Source organism: Salarias fasciatus, chromosome 16, assembly GCF_902148845.1.
Source record: "Salarias fasciatus chromosome 16, fSalaFa1.1, whole genome shotgun sequence".
Taxonomy (NCBI): domain Eukaryota; kingdom Metazoa; phylum Chordata; class Actinopteri; order Blenniiformes; family Blenniidae; genus Salarias; species Salarias fasciatus.
The window spans coordinates 28,914,766-28,931,058 of NC_043760.1; the positions used below are offsets into that span (position 1 = coordinate 28,914,766).

At 49.6% G+C, this 16,293-nt stretch overlaps 1 protein-coding gene across 1 annotated transcript in view; it reads right to left on the minus strand.

Moving 5' to 3' along the window:
• The window catches only part of xpo4 (exportin 4), a 41,752-nt gene that overhangs the window by 6,211 nt on the left and 19,248 nt on the right, over window positions 1-16,293 (minus strand). Inside the window, 7 exon segments of the mRNA XM_030112458.1 lie at window positions 877-1,054; window positions 1,226-1,371; window positions 1,932-2,074; window positions 2,165-2,253; window positions 2,256-2,340; window positions 2,946-3,120; window positions 9,233-9,390. Coding sequence (XP_029968318.1) covers window positions 877-1,054; window positions 1,226-1,371; window positions 1,932-2,074; window positions 2,165-2,253; window positions 2,256-2,340; window positions 2,946-3,120; window positions 9,233-9,390 — 974 coding nt within the window.

Here is a 16,293-nt window from a genome sequence, read left to right on the forward strand (position 1 = left end):
ACCCGATGCCATCGGCCGCCGGTCCTCCGTGTGTGTGTGTGTGTGTGTGTGTGTGTGTGTGTGAGAAATGAGAGCCACAACACACACACAATATAGAAAACAATGCGGAAAACACAGGGACAGTGACCTTCAGCAGACAATATCAGAGACCGCTGTAACGCAGACCGTGATGACACGCACACGCACACGCACACGCGCACACGCACACGCACACACACACACACACACACACACACACACACACAGCTAATTGCTGTGAAGACATAAATCCTCTCTGGTAACTGAACCTGCAGGAACACTGGGTTCATTCCATTATATTCTATTATCTGGCGGTTTATTCTTAGCGCCACAGTTTTAACGTTCAAGTATCCCACAGTGGTAAAAACCAGAGGGCAGGAGAGCAACGTCACAATGTCACAGGCAGAGCAGCTGCTAACGTTTCGGAGTTGCGGGGAAAACCCAGAGGTGGAGCTGTGATTCCGTCCGCTCTGCATGTTTCAGGTGAAGGTTCTTCCTTCCTCCAGCCTGACAGCCCTTCTTCTGGCCCCCGTACGGAGTACCAGGGGCGTGGGGGGCGCTCAGTGAGCCTATTCAGGACTCTAAGGAACTCTGCCAGGTCCTCTCATTTCAACTGAAGCGTCAACATGAAGACAAGGACTGTGAGTGATACTCCTATCAACTGCAGATTAACGATTCCCCTGTTTGAATTCTTCAGTTTCAGCCGGTCCTCTGAGGAGCTCAGTCCTCCACGGATCAGCTGGTCATAATGTTATGGTCAGTCGTTGTGCTATCATACAGTCAACTTTACACCCTCATCAGTCAGACGCTGCCCAGCAGCTAAAGCTGGTGTGGCTGGGGCGGAGGCAGGCGGCGTACCGGATGACGCAGTCGGTGCGGTGGCAGCCGGGGATGGAGGAGGCCTTCTCTCCCGGGGAGCCCAGGATCTGCAGGGTGGTGTTGATGTCCACCTCAGTGGAGTGCTTGATGGAGAACTCCATCACCTCCGGCGGGATGAGCGGGGTTTCCCCCTGGGGGTCGTCTGCCAGCAGGTACCCTGCAGAGACCCAGATGGAGATCTATGTCAGTCTGCGGGGAACTGGAACCAAGTTCAGACCAACAGCCAGTCTCACTTTCAGTGCCCGAGTAAACCCTGCTGAAGCTTCAATGCTTCATTAATTCCACATTCTGGCCTTGGAGGTGTGGCAGGTCTGTCCCCGGGACTCACCTGAGACCAGGATGAGCCAGTGGATGTCCTCGTACAGGTCGTCCAGGACCTTGCGGTCCACGGAGCCCAGGTCTGAGGAGGCCATGAGGTGCTGCTGGGTCCTCTGGAGCTGGCCGTGCAGCCGGGTGACCCGGTCCTCCAGCAGGCTGCAGGAGAACCAGAACAGACTGACTGAGACGCAAACAGGCCGATCAGTCAGAAGCTCCCAGCAACTCTCATTAAATGAGAAGTAAAATAAGCATTCCCTCATGTCCACGGTCAACACTGTAGATCTGAGATGCAGTTTAAAAAACAAACTAACTCTACGTCAACACGTCTCAGAGACAAAAACAAGACAATATGAAGTCTCACGTGACAATAATTAAAAAAAAATATTGAAAAAATCATCCCAGAGAAGCTAATTCAAACCTTTCTCATCTTGTGGTAAACACGTTAAATTCAGCCACAGAAAACATTGAGCCGAGCGTCTGAAGGACCTTGAGGAAAAACTCTATCGGGCTGGAAGCTTCGTATTCAGCCGCTACTGCTGATTCCTCAAGGATTTCTGGACTTAAACCACAACCAGAAGCGTACTCCGCAACACTTGTCCACCATTGTAGAGAAACTGACGGCGCTGCAGGCTGGACTCTGGGCTCTGGATGAACGAAGGAACCCATCGGCAGTGTCCAGAGGCCCCATGAGCCCCAGCTGGGCGTAGCGGGCGTACCTGGTGAGCAGGGGGATGCAGTGGTCCGCCGCCACCCGTCCCAGCATGCCGATGCTGGACAGCTGGTCTGAGAACAGCTCCCGGTCGTCCTCCTGCAGCTCGTTGATCTCCTCCTCGTCGTGGGACGAGATGCCGTTCACCGACTGGCCGGAGACAGAGAGACAGACGGACGGACGCCTTGAGTGACCCGGCGGACCGACCCGCCACGCCGTCCGGCGCTCCGGGAGCCTCACCAGGTTGCGCGTGCCGTCGGGCGCGGCCAGGTGACACTGGATGTAGGAGTTGAAGACCTGGACGGCCGGCTGGACGAAGCAGCCGCGGGGAAGTGCTCCTCGTCCTGCACCAGCGTCACCCAGGACTCCAGCAGCCGGTCGTACGCCTCCATGTAGACCATGTCGTCCTTATCCAGCTGCAGCCGGGGGGGACAGACAGCAGCCGCTTTACCGGGCAGCCAGCACCACCTCAGCTTCAACATGACGACAATAACAGACACCAGACTACACAGGACCAGCTGGATCTACACAACCCGGCAAAACTCAGAGCAGCAGACACCAACGTCCAGCTTGAGATATCAAGATATACGAATTTAAATCAAGAAATAGGTCTCTCTATCTTAAATGTATTTTACATCAAGGTGGATGTGACATTTCGACTGAAAACAAAGACTCATGAACTTGGTAAGATGTTAGAATTTTTGCCGTTTTTGAAGTGTAGCTCCTAAAAACCACATTTCATTGAATCAATAGTTCAAAACAGTTACATTTTCTTATTCATCAAACAAAATAATCTCTTCAAATCACCTGAACTTTTGCTTAAAAACTGTCTGAAGTGAAAGTTCTGGATGAGCAGTAATCGGCGTGCTCTGAACAGCCGAGTCTGGAACAGTCGGATTCAACATCATGCTGAAAATAACCGTTTTAATGGAGCTGCTGTTGAAGCAGGAACTACTTCCCTCGCTGAATCAATCGCAGCCCTAAAGGCGTTAACGTGAAGTCGCGCTCTGGCCATACTGACCACCTCCTCCAGGGCGGCGCTGCGGCCGAACGAGCAGGTGAGCAGAGTGAGGCAGTTGATGAAGGAGGTGAAGAGGTCGCTGGGGAGCGCGGTCAGGACGCTCCGGGGGAACATGGTGATCAGGTTGGAGATGACGTTGGAGATGCCCACCGCCTCCGAGTCCTCGATCTCGATCCTGGAAGAGTCCCAGAGGTGAACGGGTGCACAGCGAAAAGACTCTTCGTTCAAAAAAACAAAGACAGGAACTCTGAATCCAGGAGGCAGGAGTAGGGCTGGGCGATATGGACCAAAATTCATATCCCGATATATTTAGGCTGAATATCGATATACGATATATATCCCGATATTTTTTTTCCGCAAAGTGAGAGCAAATGTTCAGTCAAAGTCAAAGCCAAATATAACAAGTCACAAGTAGTTTTATTGAAACCGGCTGTTTCAGTGAACAGTGGCAAAATCAAATGAATAATCAACAGGTTTCCTCACCTGGTTCATGAAAAATGCTCAGTTGTTCAAATAATGAAAATATAAATACCATACAACAGGAGTACCTTTATCAAATTAAAGCTCTGTAAGGTACATATTTAATTGAAAATATATCTTACTAAAATAGCTTATAAAATAAAATAAGCCAATCTTTTTCTGAAATAAACCTATTCATGAAAATACAACAAGCATTTTTGTTTTTTTTTAATTCTACAACTAAAAATAGCTTATTGAAATCAAATGACTGATTTTCTTCTCCTTTCTAACAAATCTACAGATGCAAATAATAAAAAATTGTATCACAAAATATGACAACCCTTTGTAAGAGCAGCATTTATATATAAAGAACAAAATAAAGTGCTCAGTTTAAGAAACAAATATAAACATCAGCTTAGATTACCCTTTCCTCTTGTTCCTTGAGCAATTTCTTTTCTGAACAGTCTCAACCAGTTGCACAAGAAACAGAATATCAAGTCAATATACGTTTTCTCACTCTTTTTCTACTTTGACAAACAGCTTTACACACTCCGTACTGCAGTTTGCGTCGCTGTTTAAGGTGGTGAAAAAGATTTGTCGTGCTTCCACCCTTGGCTGTATCTTGTTCATAGCACTTCCAACACATAACCGGAGTGTCGCTCTCTGCCCCTCCCCCCTCTGAGCGCGAAAGAGGAGGGGTGGGGGCACGTGGAGCAGTGCAGAGAGCTCCGCTCCGGGTCAGCAGCGCAGCAGAGCGAGGATCACAGCACAAATCTGAACTATATCGATACAAACGATCTAGTCTAATTCCATATCACATTTAAAAATATATCGATATAATTTTAATGTCGATATATCGCCCGGCCCTAGGCAGGAGGCAGTGTGTGACTCCGTGTCTTGACAGAGAGGTTAATGAAGTTTCCATTCGGGTCTGAGGATGAAGCGGAGTTTCCAGGCTGAGGCTGATGGGGTCACTTTCCACTGCAGCTCTGGAAACAACCTGACCCCGAGCTCTTTCCACTGCTGCATCCCAGGCTTTATCTGCTGCTCAGCCGCAGCGTAAAGGACCAAACAGGAAAATAAAGCTTTTCATTTCTTGGGCAGGATCAGAAAAAGGAAGTTTACAGTATTAAGCTGTGATGAGAGAAAAGTTACAGCATACAACCCGACCAGACAAGACTGATGACACAGTTAGGAGCTGCTGTCACAATTTATTAATAAACCACCTCTGACTGAAATACTGCATTTATGATGAGGTGAAACAAAGCCAAAGCATGAGTGTGTCCTCAGTGTGTCCTCAGTGTGGTCACCAGGTGAATCAAAAAGTGCTCAAACGAAACAAAGTGAAGTGGTTTGAATAAGAAAGATACCAAGAGCAATCAGAACATCCTGCAAACCAGAGCTGTCAAACATGGAGCTGAAAGGTCAGACCCGGCCTGCAAGAGGGTTCAAACCCGGCAGGAGAGACCAGTCGGAGAAACCAGACCTGGTAAATTAATGAAATGAAATGAACGGCAGAGGAAGTCATAACAGTCAGACTGGATCTGAACAGCAGAGCTGACAGATCTTCATCAATGCCGAACCAATGTTCTGTTTAGCTCCAACGACATAAAGACCAGGAGCTCATGAACATGGCAGAGCCTGGAGAAGAAGCCTGGAGGGGCAGGTAAGGTGTCAGGTTACACCTCGCTCCACAAACACTCTGTGACTGACGTAGCTCTAACGAAGAGCATCATGGGAGAAGATCTGCAAGGTGAGCAACAACCTCAGCACCGGGACCAAGACTTTAAAAACACTACACTGCTGGGATGGATGGATGGATGGATGGATGGATGGATGGATGGATGGATGGATGGATGGATGGAGGAAAGTGAGGAAATAAGGCATTTCAAGCTGCTCTGAAGGTTTTCATGAAAGTTTTCCTCTGCATGACAAACTGGTTTAAGTTGGATCAGTTGTTTCTCAGAGACCAGTCGAGTGGACCTGAAGAGCATTTAAAACTCCACTGAACCGTTTCCTTTCAAGAGTTTGTCAAACCTGAACCTCTGACTCTGGTTTCTCATCGCTTCCTGCTCTGCCAGCAGGACATCTGCGACGCTGCCTCTCTCCTACTCGCTGTTCTGCCTCTGCGTTTGAACCTGCACCTCTGTGCCGCTGGTGCAGTGGAGAGCCCCCCAACCCCCCCCCCCCCCCCCCCCACCTCGCCCCTATCACAGCTCAGCCGCTGCAGGCCGGCCGTCCCCTCCCGCTCTGCGTGGCTTTCCGATGAGGCAACTGGAAAAAACCTCCAAGAATAGGTGATTACAGTCGGAGCAGGAGAGGAGGGACGAGAGGCGGAGGAAGAGAGAGAGAGAGAGAGAGAGAGAGAGAGAGAGACCCCATCTCCGGCGGTCCCGTGCCTCCATAGAGCCGTGGATGGTTTTCATACGCTCCAGCGCGGACCCTTGATTTGAATCAGAACGCTCCCCTGCAGCAGGCAGCCCAGCCCGGTCATCTCAGGCTCCAGCAGGCTGCTCCCTGCATGAGCGCAGCAGGTGGTCAACAATGGAGCCTATAAATAGCACTAATGGGCCGAGTGTCATTGTTAGAGGAATTACAGCCGCATGTCGGCCGTCACCGTGCGGCTCCTCACCGGACTATAATTAGAGCCAGGCCCGCTCACACACACACTCACACACACTCTCAAAACCCTACCAAGGCACAGCGCAGGAGGAACACCGGCAACTCAAAGTGATGAGAAGAATCTGAGGCACTTCAAGAATGACTGCTGGCAGAGGATCAACGCCTGCTGCGAGATTTTCTCATTAGCCGTTATTTTAATTAACGGTTATTTTGTACGATCAACTCAAATGAGACTCTCATCTTTAAATGTTCTTGATAAAAGCAATCAGGACCACTAAGTCAGTGAAGTGAAGTATTACGGAGAGCTGTGAGACAGAATGGTTACGTTGAAATCGATCAAACGGTGAAGTCAAATGAAAAGTTCGATGATTAGAATTAACTCTGAGGAGGAACCGAGCTTTTCACTGTGAAAACAATCTGATCGTAACGCCTCGTCCCAAAGTGTGAGAGAGAAACAGATCACTACATCCGTCAAGAAACATTCCTGCAATACCCTGAACAGGGGTGTGAAACATACGGCCTGCGGGCCGGAACTGACCCGCCTCAGAGTCAACTCTGGACCGGAGGATGGAATCTGCAAGATGTGAGAAATGATGCGATTCGGTGCATCTGTTTGACCACCGGGGGCGCACTTCGGTGTGTAACACGATGAACGGATCGACACACAGCAGAAACAGTGTGTGGAGCTGAAGTTACTCTGATCAAGAGATGAACACCTGAGGCAGAGTGTTGATGAATTAGCAGTTCTTCTGTTCTACTACCAGGTTTGTCAGGTGTTTTTAAAGTCCGCTTCAATAATGTGAACCTCTGAATGATGCACTAAAACTGAGAGACTATTTCTGTTAGAATGTAGTTCCTCGCTCGCCCGGCTCTCCCCACATCAGGGATTAAAACAGCCAGACTCCATGGAAGAAGCTGTCCGTCCCACGCTGTCCCCTCCAACACTCCGTCTTCAGCAGACTTCACAGAGCGTCACTCCCACACTAACAACCATCAACGGACGTTCACATCCAACTGTGGAAAACTCCGGACTGGAGAATCCGCAAGAATCACCAAACGACCCCCGCTCTGCTCCTGTGGCGTAAACAAAACGTTGGCGCTCAGTGTGCGCTGGGAAGGACGTCCGTGTGGGTTTAGGATCCAGTTTAGGATCCAGTTTAGGCAGGTTTCATTACAGGCCGCGCAGCCTGGTATCAGATTATAGGACGACAGCAGGCTGACAGATGAAAGGCGCCGCAGCCCGTGTTTACGGGAGTTTCAGCGGTCCGCTCTGTTGGTATTTTGTCCTCTCGGGTTGAAAACAATGTCTCCGTGAGACGTTTAAAGGCATAATTTGATCCACTTTAAAAGAACTTTGGCTTTAGAGGAATCTGGGAAACATAAGTTACTGGTTAACTCCATTTTTTTCTCTCAACAATTTTTCCATAGTCTGAGTGCAGATTGTGGAATAAGAGGCCATTAAAACCGAGACTCAACAAGCAATTACTTCCTGTAAATAAAGCCGAAACGGCAGAGCATGAGTCACCCTGCGGCCCAAACGCTGGCCTGCACCGCCTGTTGAGTCTCCCACTGCAGAAACATTCAAAACCTTGAGATAGCGGATCTCAGAGAGGGGGATCCCCACACCGACAGGGGGGTCTGGATATTTGAAAATATCTGCACAACAGGAAGCAGCCAGCGAGCTGAGAGTGAAACAACTGCTGCTTCAAACAGCTGGATCAGCCTCATCAGGAGGTTCACAGCTTCACCTGTCAGAGCAGCAGACGGGCTGGAGACCAGCAGGGAGACCAGAACCCCGGAGGGGCACCAGAACCAGGGGTTGGACCAGGCGTCACCAGACTCGGGGGAGGTTTTCTGCTACGTCTTGATTAAACATGAAGTAAAAATCTTGCAGAGGATTTTCAGAAAGTCTGAAGGAGCCACATGGTTTCAGAACGCTGCTGCAGAACAATAAAAAACAAACTTCAGCAGAATTACAGAAACATGAAACAAAAGAAGAATTATTCTGGACTTTTTCAATGATGTTTTCTAAACTGAACCACTGTGCAGGCTGACAGTAAATCAGTGGACTGAAACGAATCAAAGAACGGATTGAGAAGGTGGAGGTCCAGAGGGCGGAGGTCACATTCAGGAGGAGTTATCCTCACACAGCAGACTCCGGGGACGACGTAGGCAATCCTAACCAAACAATAAAGCCATGAGAGACATGGACACAGGGTCATAAATAAAACCTCAGACCACTGTCTGGGCCACAGTACGCTTTAGCTCCTTTCAGGATCACGAGGGACTGAAGGCGTTTCGCACTCTTTCCAGTCCATCACAGACACACAGCGGTGTTTACAGGGAACAAGCTGCAGAGGAATCTCCCTACTCAGCTCGTTAACGGAGATTTCAGACGGAGACACAGAACCTCTGAGGCTGTTCAGTCGCTGCTGTCTCCGGACTTTAATTCAGCTTTAATGGAACCACAGCAGACCAAGCAGGTCGAGATGTGAGTTTCAGACTCATCCTGACTGTAGGACTCATCACGAAGGTCTGGAGAGGAGCATGAACACAAACAGACGACATGAAAGCAGAGGCCTCACTGGACGTTATTTCAGCTGGACACAGGACGAGACAATCTGAGCACAACAGAGTCCATCACAGCGACGAGCCTCAGCCTGGATCACCTCCTCCGTTCTGCTTCACGCTGAAAAAAACCCTCACAAATCACAAAATCACAAAAGCAGGCGGCTGTAAAGACGGGGTGAAGACGGAAAGTCCGACACTACTTCAGTCTCATCCGGAGACGAGTTCGCTCCGTTTTTAGAAAGCTTCAAACATCACCGTGTGTTTCATGAGAGTCCATTCAGAATCTCCTTCGGAGAAAAGTCAAATCACCGCAACCTTTAAGACACGCGTCTCTCCTGCTGCCGCTGGGGCTCGAACCTGGGTTCGGTCTCAAACTGCCAGTGAATTACAAAAAAAAAACCTAAAAATCTGCTATTATAGATTATAGATGGACATGTAATGGAAAAAAAAAAAAAAAAACATCTAAAAACAAAGGCCAGCTGAGAGAAAGAGCACCGCAGCTTGTAGAGAAACCTGAAGGAGTGATTCACAGCGTTACAGCAGGAATGTTCTGATTCCCAGTCCTCTTTTACATGGACGTCCAATCAGCTCCATGCCCACACAGTAAAGCCCACTGAGACGGAGACGGCCCTCACCTGTCCACCATGCTGAGCAGGCCCTTCACCAGGTGAGCCAGGTAGGAGATCTGTGCGCGCTCATCGGGGAAGATGGGTCCGTGCATGGAGGCCAGCTGAGCCAGGCACTGGAGAGAGTCCTGAGCCATGTCCGAGTCCTCCCGGATCTTACTGTGGACCTGCAGGGGGGCGGGGACATCGGGCTCAGGTTTAGTGATGTGAGAGAGGACGAGAACCCCTCAAAAAGTACATAAATAAAACATTAAATCAGTCTTCCAGGATCCAACATGGACCCGGCTAAAAAAGAGGTTTAAAATGAAAACAGTAATCACAGAAGTCAGCTGGTGACCTGAAGACCAGTAAAAGGACAGAACCAGCTGCACGGCGAGCCTGACCGCCAGCCTCTGGACAGCAGGCCTGCAGTCAGCTTTACACACTCCGGACTGGTCTGGTTACTGCTGAACACACTCCACACTTCACACACCTGTTAGAGCTGTTAGAGCCGCCGGTCACAGCTAAACTCCGGGGGTTTCTGCTAATTTACTCCATTTGGGTAAAAAAACAAATTACCTATGACTGTAGATGAGTAAACATTTAACCAGAATTTGACAAAACTCAGTTTAGGACAATTTTACATCTTTAAATTTGCTTATTATTTATTATTATTATTAAAGATCAATTTTTATTTTCAGACTTTCTTAAATTCCAAACACATGGAATATATTCACAACACTAAGATCTTTCAAACTGGTCCGTTCTGCATATATTACTGTTTTGTATTTATATTTAAAAAAAAAAACACACAAAGGAGTATACAGACAAAGACTTTTCAACCGAGCTGTGTTAAAGTTACTGAAACAGGTGTTAAAAGACGTTTTTTATTCATAATAGAGATAAATCAACAGACGTGAAACCATCAACCTAACATTTACCAGAGCTGCAGACTGTCCATGAATTCAAACACCTTTGGATGTGAGAAACATTCCACCAGAGTCACTGCATCATCTCGTATCACAGCACCGACGTTTCCACCAGCAGCCAAGCACTGACCTCTCATGACTGAAGCCGAGCAAACCTTCTTTCTCTACATATTCAGTTTTTACAAACAAGACTAAATGAAACTGATCAAAGCTCCTGATCGACGATGTCTCAGCTGTTTATCTGTAGGTGATCGTTCTGATCGAAGTAGGTAGTGAATGAGGATTTCTGTTCTTGCGAAGGTTCCAGAGGGAACATGTCCTCATGGCGGTGAGGGAAATAAGACACATGATTAAACATATCTTCATTTTCTAAACGGATGTAAGAATTGATCTTTTCTCTTTGAATGTCACTTTATTGTCTTCATCTCTACTCTTACACGGGCTTCCTACTCAGTGCTTTTCATTTGCTTTGTTTTCTCTCCCTCTCTCTCATGATTTGTGTCATTTTGAACCCTAAACAAACTTTTCCAGGACTTCTCTCGGTCGTATTTGGGTTTCCGCTGGCGTAGCTTTGCTTTTAAAACTCTCCTAAGAAGCAAAACAAAAGAAACAGCGACTGCGATCGTTATCTCCTGAAGGAGACGCAGAAGGTCGCGTCTCCTCGGCTCCGTGAGAACGTCGGTTTCTCCACAAACCCCGGTGCTGCCGATATTTTTACACGTCGGTCAAACTGAACAGACAGCAGCCGCAAATAGAAAAGCCTCAGGTCAGGAATGAAGAGGTGAGCCTGCCTCATCCTCCTGCTGTCACCGCTTCCTGAACAAACATCAGCTGATCCATACTCACTGCTGAGACTCACTACCGGGGCGTCCTGGGAAGGGAACACTCCCACCGTGTCCCCCGATTTCAAACCGACGGTCCCGGAGCTGGTCCACAGCCCGGACCCTCAGAGAGCGGAGGCTGCTCCGGCTCCGGCGGGGAACCGGCTCCTCAGCCCTCACGCTCCAGCTGGGGAAGCAGCATTCCTGGACTCAGCCCTGCACGCGGAGCGGAGCGGCGCCGCCGCTCATCCCAGCCTCTCAGCAACATGTGTTTCCAGTGACGGCTCTGTGGAGCGCAGAGGGCTCCCCCCCCCGCCCCCCCGCCCCCCCGGCAGCTCTGGCTCTGTCCTCTTTATTCCTCTGGAACTACCATCCTCTGAAATCCAGGACGAGGGCTTCTTCCCCGGGGTCCGCTCCCCGAGCCGGCGCCTGACCCCATCCCTGAAGCGATCAAACTTTCAGCCTCCCTCTCCTCCTCCTCTGAAACCTTCCCCCTCCGCCGGTCCAGAGGCACGCTGCCGGGAGGTGAGCTCAGATGCTAGCGTAGCATAGCCGTCACAGTGTGTGCCGCTGCCCCTCTTCCAGAGCGTGAAGTCATCCTCTGGACGAGGAGGAGGAGGAGGAGGAGGAGGAGGAGGAGGAGGAGGACAGAGGGTGAGAGAGCAGGAGGGAGGGGCAGAGAGAGGCAGCGCAAGGCCAAGGGAGCGAGCAGCTGCACCAGAGAGAAACGCCACGCCAGTAATGTCAGTCGCCTTGAGTCCGACTATAGTTAGAGAGACACACTCCTCTGTGTGTGTGTGTGTGTGTGTGTGTGTGTGTGTGTGTGTGTGTGTGTGTGTGTGTGTGTCAGTATCTGGGGAGCGGGACGGACGGAAGGAGGGAGAACAAGATACAACAATACGAAGCATTTGGGGCATGCGGGTCGGATGGCAGCAGATTAATCGGCGGATGAGGCGTCGCTCCAGCACCAGGAGCCGGGCCCGACGGCGTTGTCCCCGACGCTAATGCAGCGGCTCGGCCTCAGGGCGGAGGGCGGAGCGGCCGAGCACCGCCCAGGCAGAGGTGGAGCCGGGGCCCGGTGGGACCGATGCAGAATTCTGATTTTAACGATCAATCAGCGCAGAGCCCAGCAGGCAAGACTCAAGAGGAACCGTCACAGGATTCAGACTTTTAAAAACTGCACACTGCTGTTCCTCATTCATCACTCTTCATTTTGTATTCCGGATCCAGGAGGTTCGCTCACACACAGCGTCAGGTGAACCTCCTCCGTGTTTACAGCCAGTCAAACGAGGATTCTGGACGAGGAAAGACCAGACTTCTCTCTAATGTTGACGATGTTGCTGTACGACTCTGCTCTTCTCACTAACCTGGTGCACTTTTCTAAATCACCTTTAATTCTGAAGAACAGGTGTTTTAATCCTCCACTGGTAGATTCCTGAGCCATACGAGGTCAAAATCAACAAACCGTCATGTGAAGCAGACACACTGGTGTTTCAGAGTCAGACCCTCAGAACACTGAAAGGCTGGAGGCAGGAGGATAAAGCACCTCAAAGCAACACTGTTCCTCCAGTGTGGGCAGTACGGAACATGTCCGACAAAAGACAAAGCTTCTCCTCTTATTTTCCATATGCCAGGTGTGTATCTGATCATGTTTCATAGCTGCTAATTTTCCACTGTACCCAGGCGATTGAAATGAAAGCAGCCGCTGGAGGTTCGGTCATTTCTCTACATCCACCTGTGAATCCCTCAGTGTCTGAGACTCAGCATCCGGCAGCAGCCGGGAGAAAGAGAAGGAGAGGAGAGGAGAAGTGATTAAAAGACTGACAGGAAGATGAGCAGGAGGGCAAAGAGGTGGAGGGGATGAGCAGCCATATTTATAGAAGGACACAAAGCCTGGTGTGCGTTACCTCGGGGGCTCGTCTTTCTGTTTTTTCAAATCAACACTGCGCTTCCAGCTTATTGTCTTTTGCTCGCTCCCTCCCTCCATCGCTCCCTCCCTCCCTCGCTGGCTCTCAGATTGGGTTACTGCCTGCCTCGGGCCTGAGCTGCAGCCTCATCAGTCCCGGCTCTCCACACTGATTGTGTTTACTGGGTAAACATGTGTGTGTGTGAGCTGCTGTCCTCCGTCTCAGCGAGGACTGGGAGCGACACTGATCCAATCAGCTCCACGTCACAACAACGATGATACAGCGCTAAAAAAAAAATTAAACAATCATTGGGAAAGTAATAGACAGCGAGCAAAGGTGAGTTTGTCATACAATGACATTTTAAAAGGACGATTTTCACTGCTGTTGCGTTCACACAGGATTCCAGTTGTGCACACGTTTCACTGGTTCTTGTTACTTCCAGCTCTTCATCACACTATGACCCTCTGGAAATGCTCCTTCTGCTGAATCTGTCCACTTTGTCTCCTGGAAGACTTGAACCCTCCATTCCTGCACATTCCTCCATTTTCCGGTCACTGTCTCCTGCACTTCACTGGAGCCCGGGGACCAGAACCACAGGCCGAGCCTCGCACTCTGCAGCGGCCAAACGATTTCCAGAAACAGATTTATCCTCCATCTTTAATAGAAACGCTTTATATGAGACCAGCGGTGGAGCAGTGGTTAGCACGCTCACCTCACAGCAAAAGCTCCAGGTTCAAATACCGGCCAAGGCCTTTCTGTGAGGGGTTTGCATGTTCTCCCCGAGTGTGTTCATGGGAGTCTTTCTATTAATCAGTTCTTCGTGATTTTAAAGCACCTGAACTGTCTGCTTCAGTGTTGGAAACAGGTTAAATCAGGATCCAACATGGCGGCTCTTACTGCGCTCCGAGTCTGTTTCTCTCGTCCACCAGTGACTTTGATTCTTCTACAGCTCTTCATGGCTTTGTGTCAGATCTCCACCATGTTTCATTATTAAAGTCCAGCCTTAGTCAACGATGGATGACCGAAAGCCCCAAGTTTGATCTGAGAGCACTTCACACGGAACACAGACTGTAATGTATCTGAGGTCGACGAGTCAAAAAACTCATATCTGTTAGAGGACGACATTTTGGATTTGTCCCAAAAGTCCGGGCTCTATTGCTAACATCTTTCTCCATCTCGTCACACTCCGTGCTATCCTCACTTACTCGCCATCAAAAACAATTATTTTTAGCTCATCAACAGCAAAACGTGCAGAAACAACAGGAAGTGGAATCTGTTCGCGACGGCGCACAGTTTAGAACATTTTACATCTAAATAAAGATTCAGTACTCAGAGCTGAATGCGTTTAAAAGTGACAACATCAAGAGCGACACCAACCTTGAGGAATCCGACAGACGAGCGACCTCCTGAAGTCCCGCCCGTCCGCCTCGCTGCTGCTCATCAGGAGTCATGCTAATCAGCGGCGTGGGGCCGGCGTGAGGGCGGGGCCGCCTCCACCCACCGGCGATCAAGCCTCAAGGCTCCACGGCCTTCTGTTAGCTAATACCGCTGATCTCTGGAGCCATTTAATGGGAGGCTGACACACACACACACACACACACCCAGAGAGCCGGAGACTCCCCGGAGACCCTCGGCACGGTGATTCAAGTGTGTGTGTGTTATGGTTGGGTTACCGAGGTTGTTAACAGGGGCCCCTAATCCTGGGGCCGGGCTCTAATCCCGCCCCAGGCCGGCGGCGGACCGCGACCCTGACGGCGCGTGTCTCTGAGCGCCTCCTCCACGCCGACACACACACACAAACACACACACACTCAGAGCGGCGATCTGAAGAGACGCGGCAGCTGACACGGCACAGGGTCCCATTAAACTGCATAAACACACACACTGACACAAGGTCTAACTGACCCCACACACACACACACACACACACACACACACACACACACACACACACACACACACACACACACACACACACACACACACACACACACACAAGGCCGGCGCTGCGGCGCACACGGGCAGCTGACAGCGCCGCGGCGGCCGAACAAAAACAAACAGTGGAGCTACTAGAAATGCCAGAGCGGGACGGCGGAAAACCGAGCCGCCTCCGAACACATCCTGCACATTCTTACAGGGAACCGGAGCTGCAGGAACACGACAGGCATTTTGATTCCCGTCAGAGCGCCGCGGCGAGCTAATCAGGCGCCTGATGCGGCCTCGGCGATTGGCGAGGGAAATCTCTGATTACATCAACCGCTGAGAGCCACTCGGTTATCGGCGATTGTTTTGTTGAACAATCAGACCGAAAACTTTCAGCTCCGGGCCGGAGCGACCATCAGGCGCAGGAACAAAGCAGATTAAAGAACCGAGCGGCGAGCGGAACAGACGGTAACGCTGAAGGTCAGCGTGTCGCTTCACGGATCAAACAGTACAGCTGCTGAGCTTTTATTCTGAAAGCGGCAGCTTCTCTCCCCTCAGCGTTCCTGAGTCTGGGCGAAGCGTTCACTGAAAATCACAGCCTGAATCTCACCATCAGTCAAAGGATGCAGAAACACAGGAACCCGAGTGACGCCGAGCAGAAACAGCAGCTCATCAAGAACCTGCTGCCATTCATAACAATCCTGGAGAGGAGTGAGCCAGACTGCACTACCGTTCACACCCACTCCTACTATTCAGTCCATCAGAAGCACAATGAATGAAAAGCTATCAGACACTGAACCCAGACTGACTGGCTAAAGTCGTTTTTCACAAGCAATTAAAGAAGAGCTGAACATCACTGACAAGCTGGTTATTTCTGCACTCAGCCTATGCTGGCCAAAACATTTAATCCAGTCTCGAACCTGACGTACTCTCCGTTAACAGTGAGAAATTAAATTCACTTCCATGAGTTTACCGGGTCGAGTCACAGCTCTGCTCTCAGGACCGACGACGCTGGTTCACGGTCTGGACTGAAGATTCTGTGGCGCTCGCAACCGTCACGGAAACATTTTTACTGCAACTCTGAATACTGCAGGAAAACTTTTTCATGAATTAATCTACTATTTTACGATGCTGCATTTCGGATTATTTCAGTTTCAGCGTAATAGATCCGGGATTTATCAGAGTTTTACAGTTTGGATTAAAACCTGTGAAAGGTTTTAAGATTTCTAGGGAGTTCTAACTTTTTTTTTTAAATGCACCAGCTAATTTTAAACAGAACTGAAAATAAAGCAGAACAATTAAAGTCATTAAATGCAGCTTTGCTTTCGACCAAAAACATGCCACGTTGAGATGTTTTTTGTAAATTGATATAAACTGATCGCACTAATCAATACGCAGCGCGATGAGGAAGAGCGCTCAGGAATTCAAACTGGTATTTATTTAATTGGAATTCTCACAGGGTGGTGTGATCGTCTGCTGTGAGGTTTAACTGTTAGAACTGCTGCCGATCT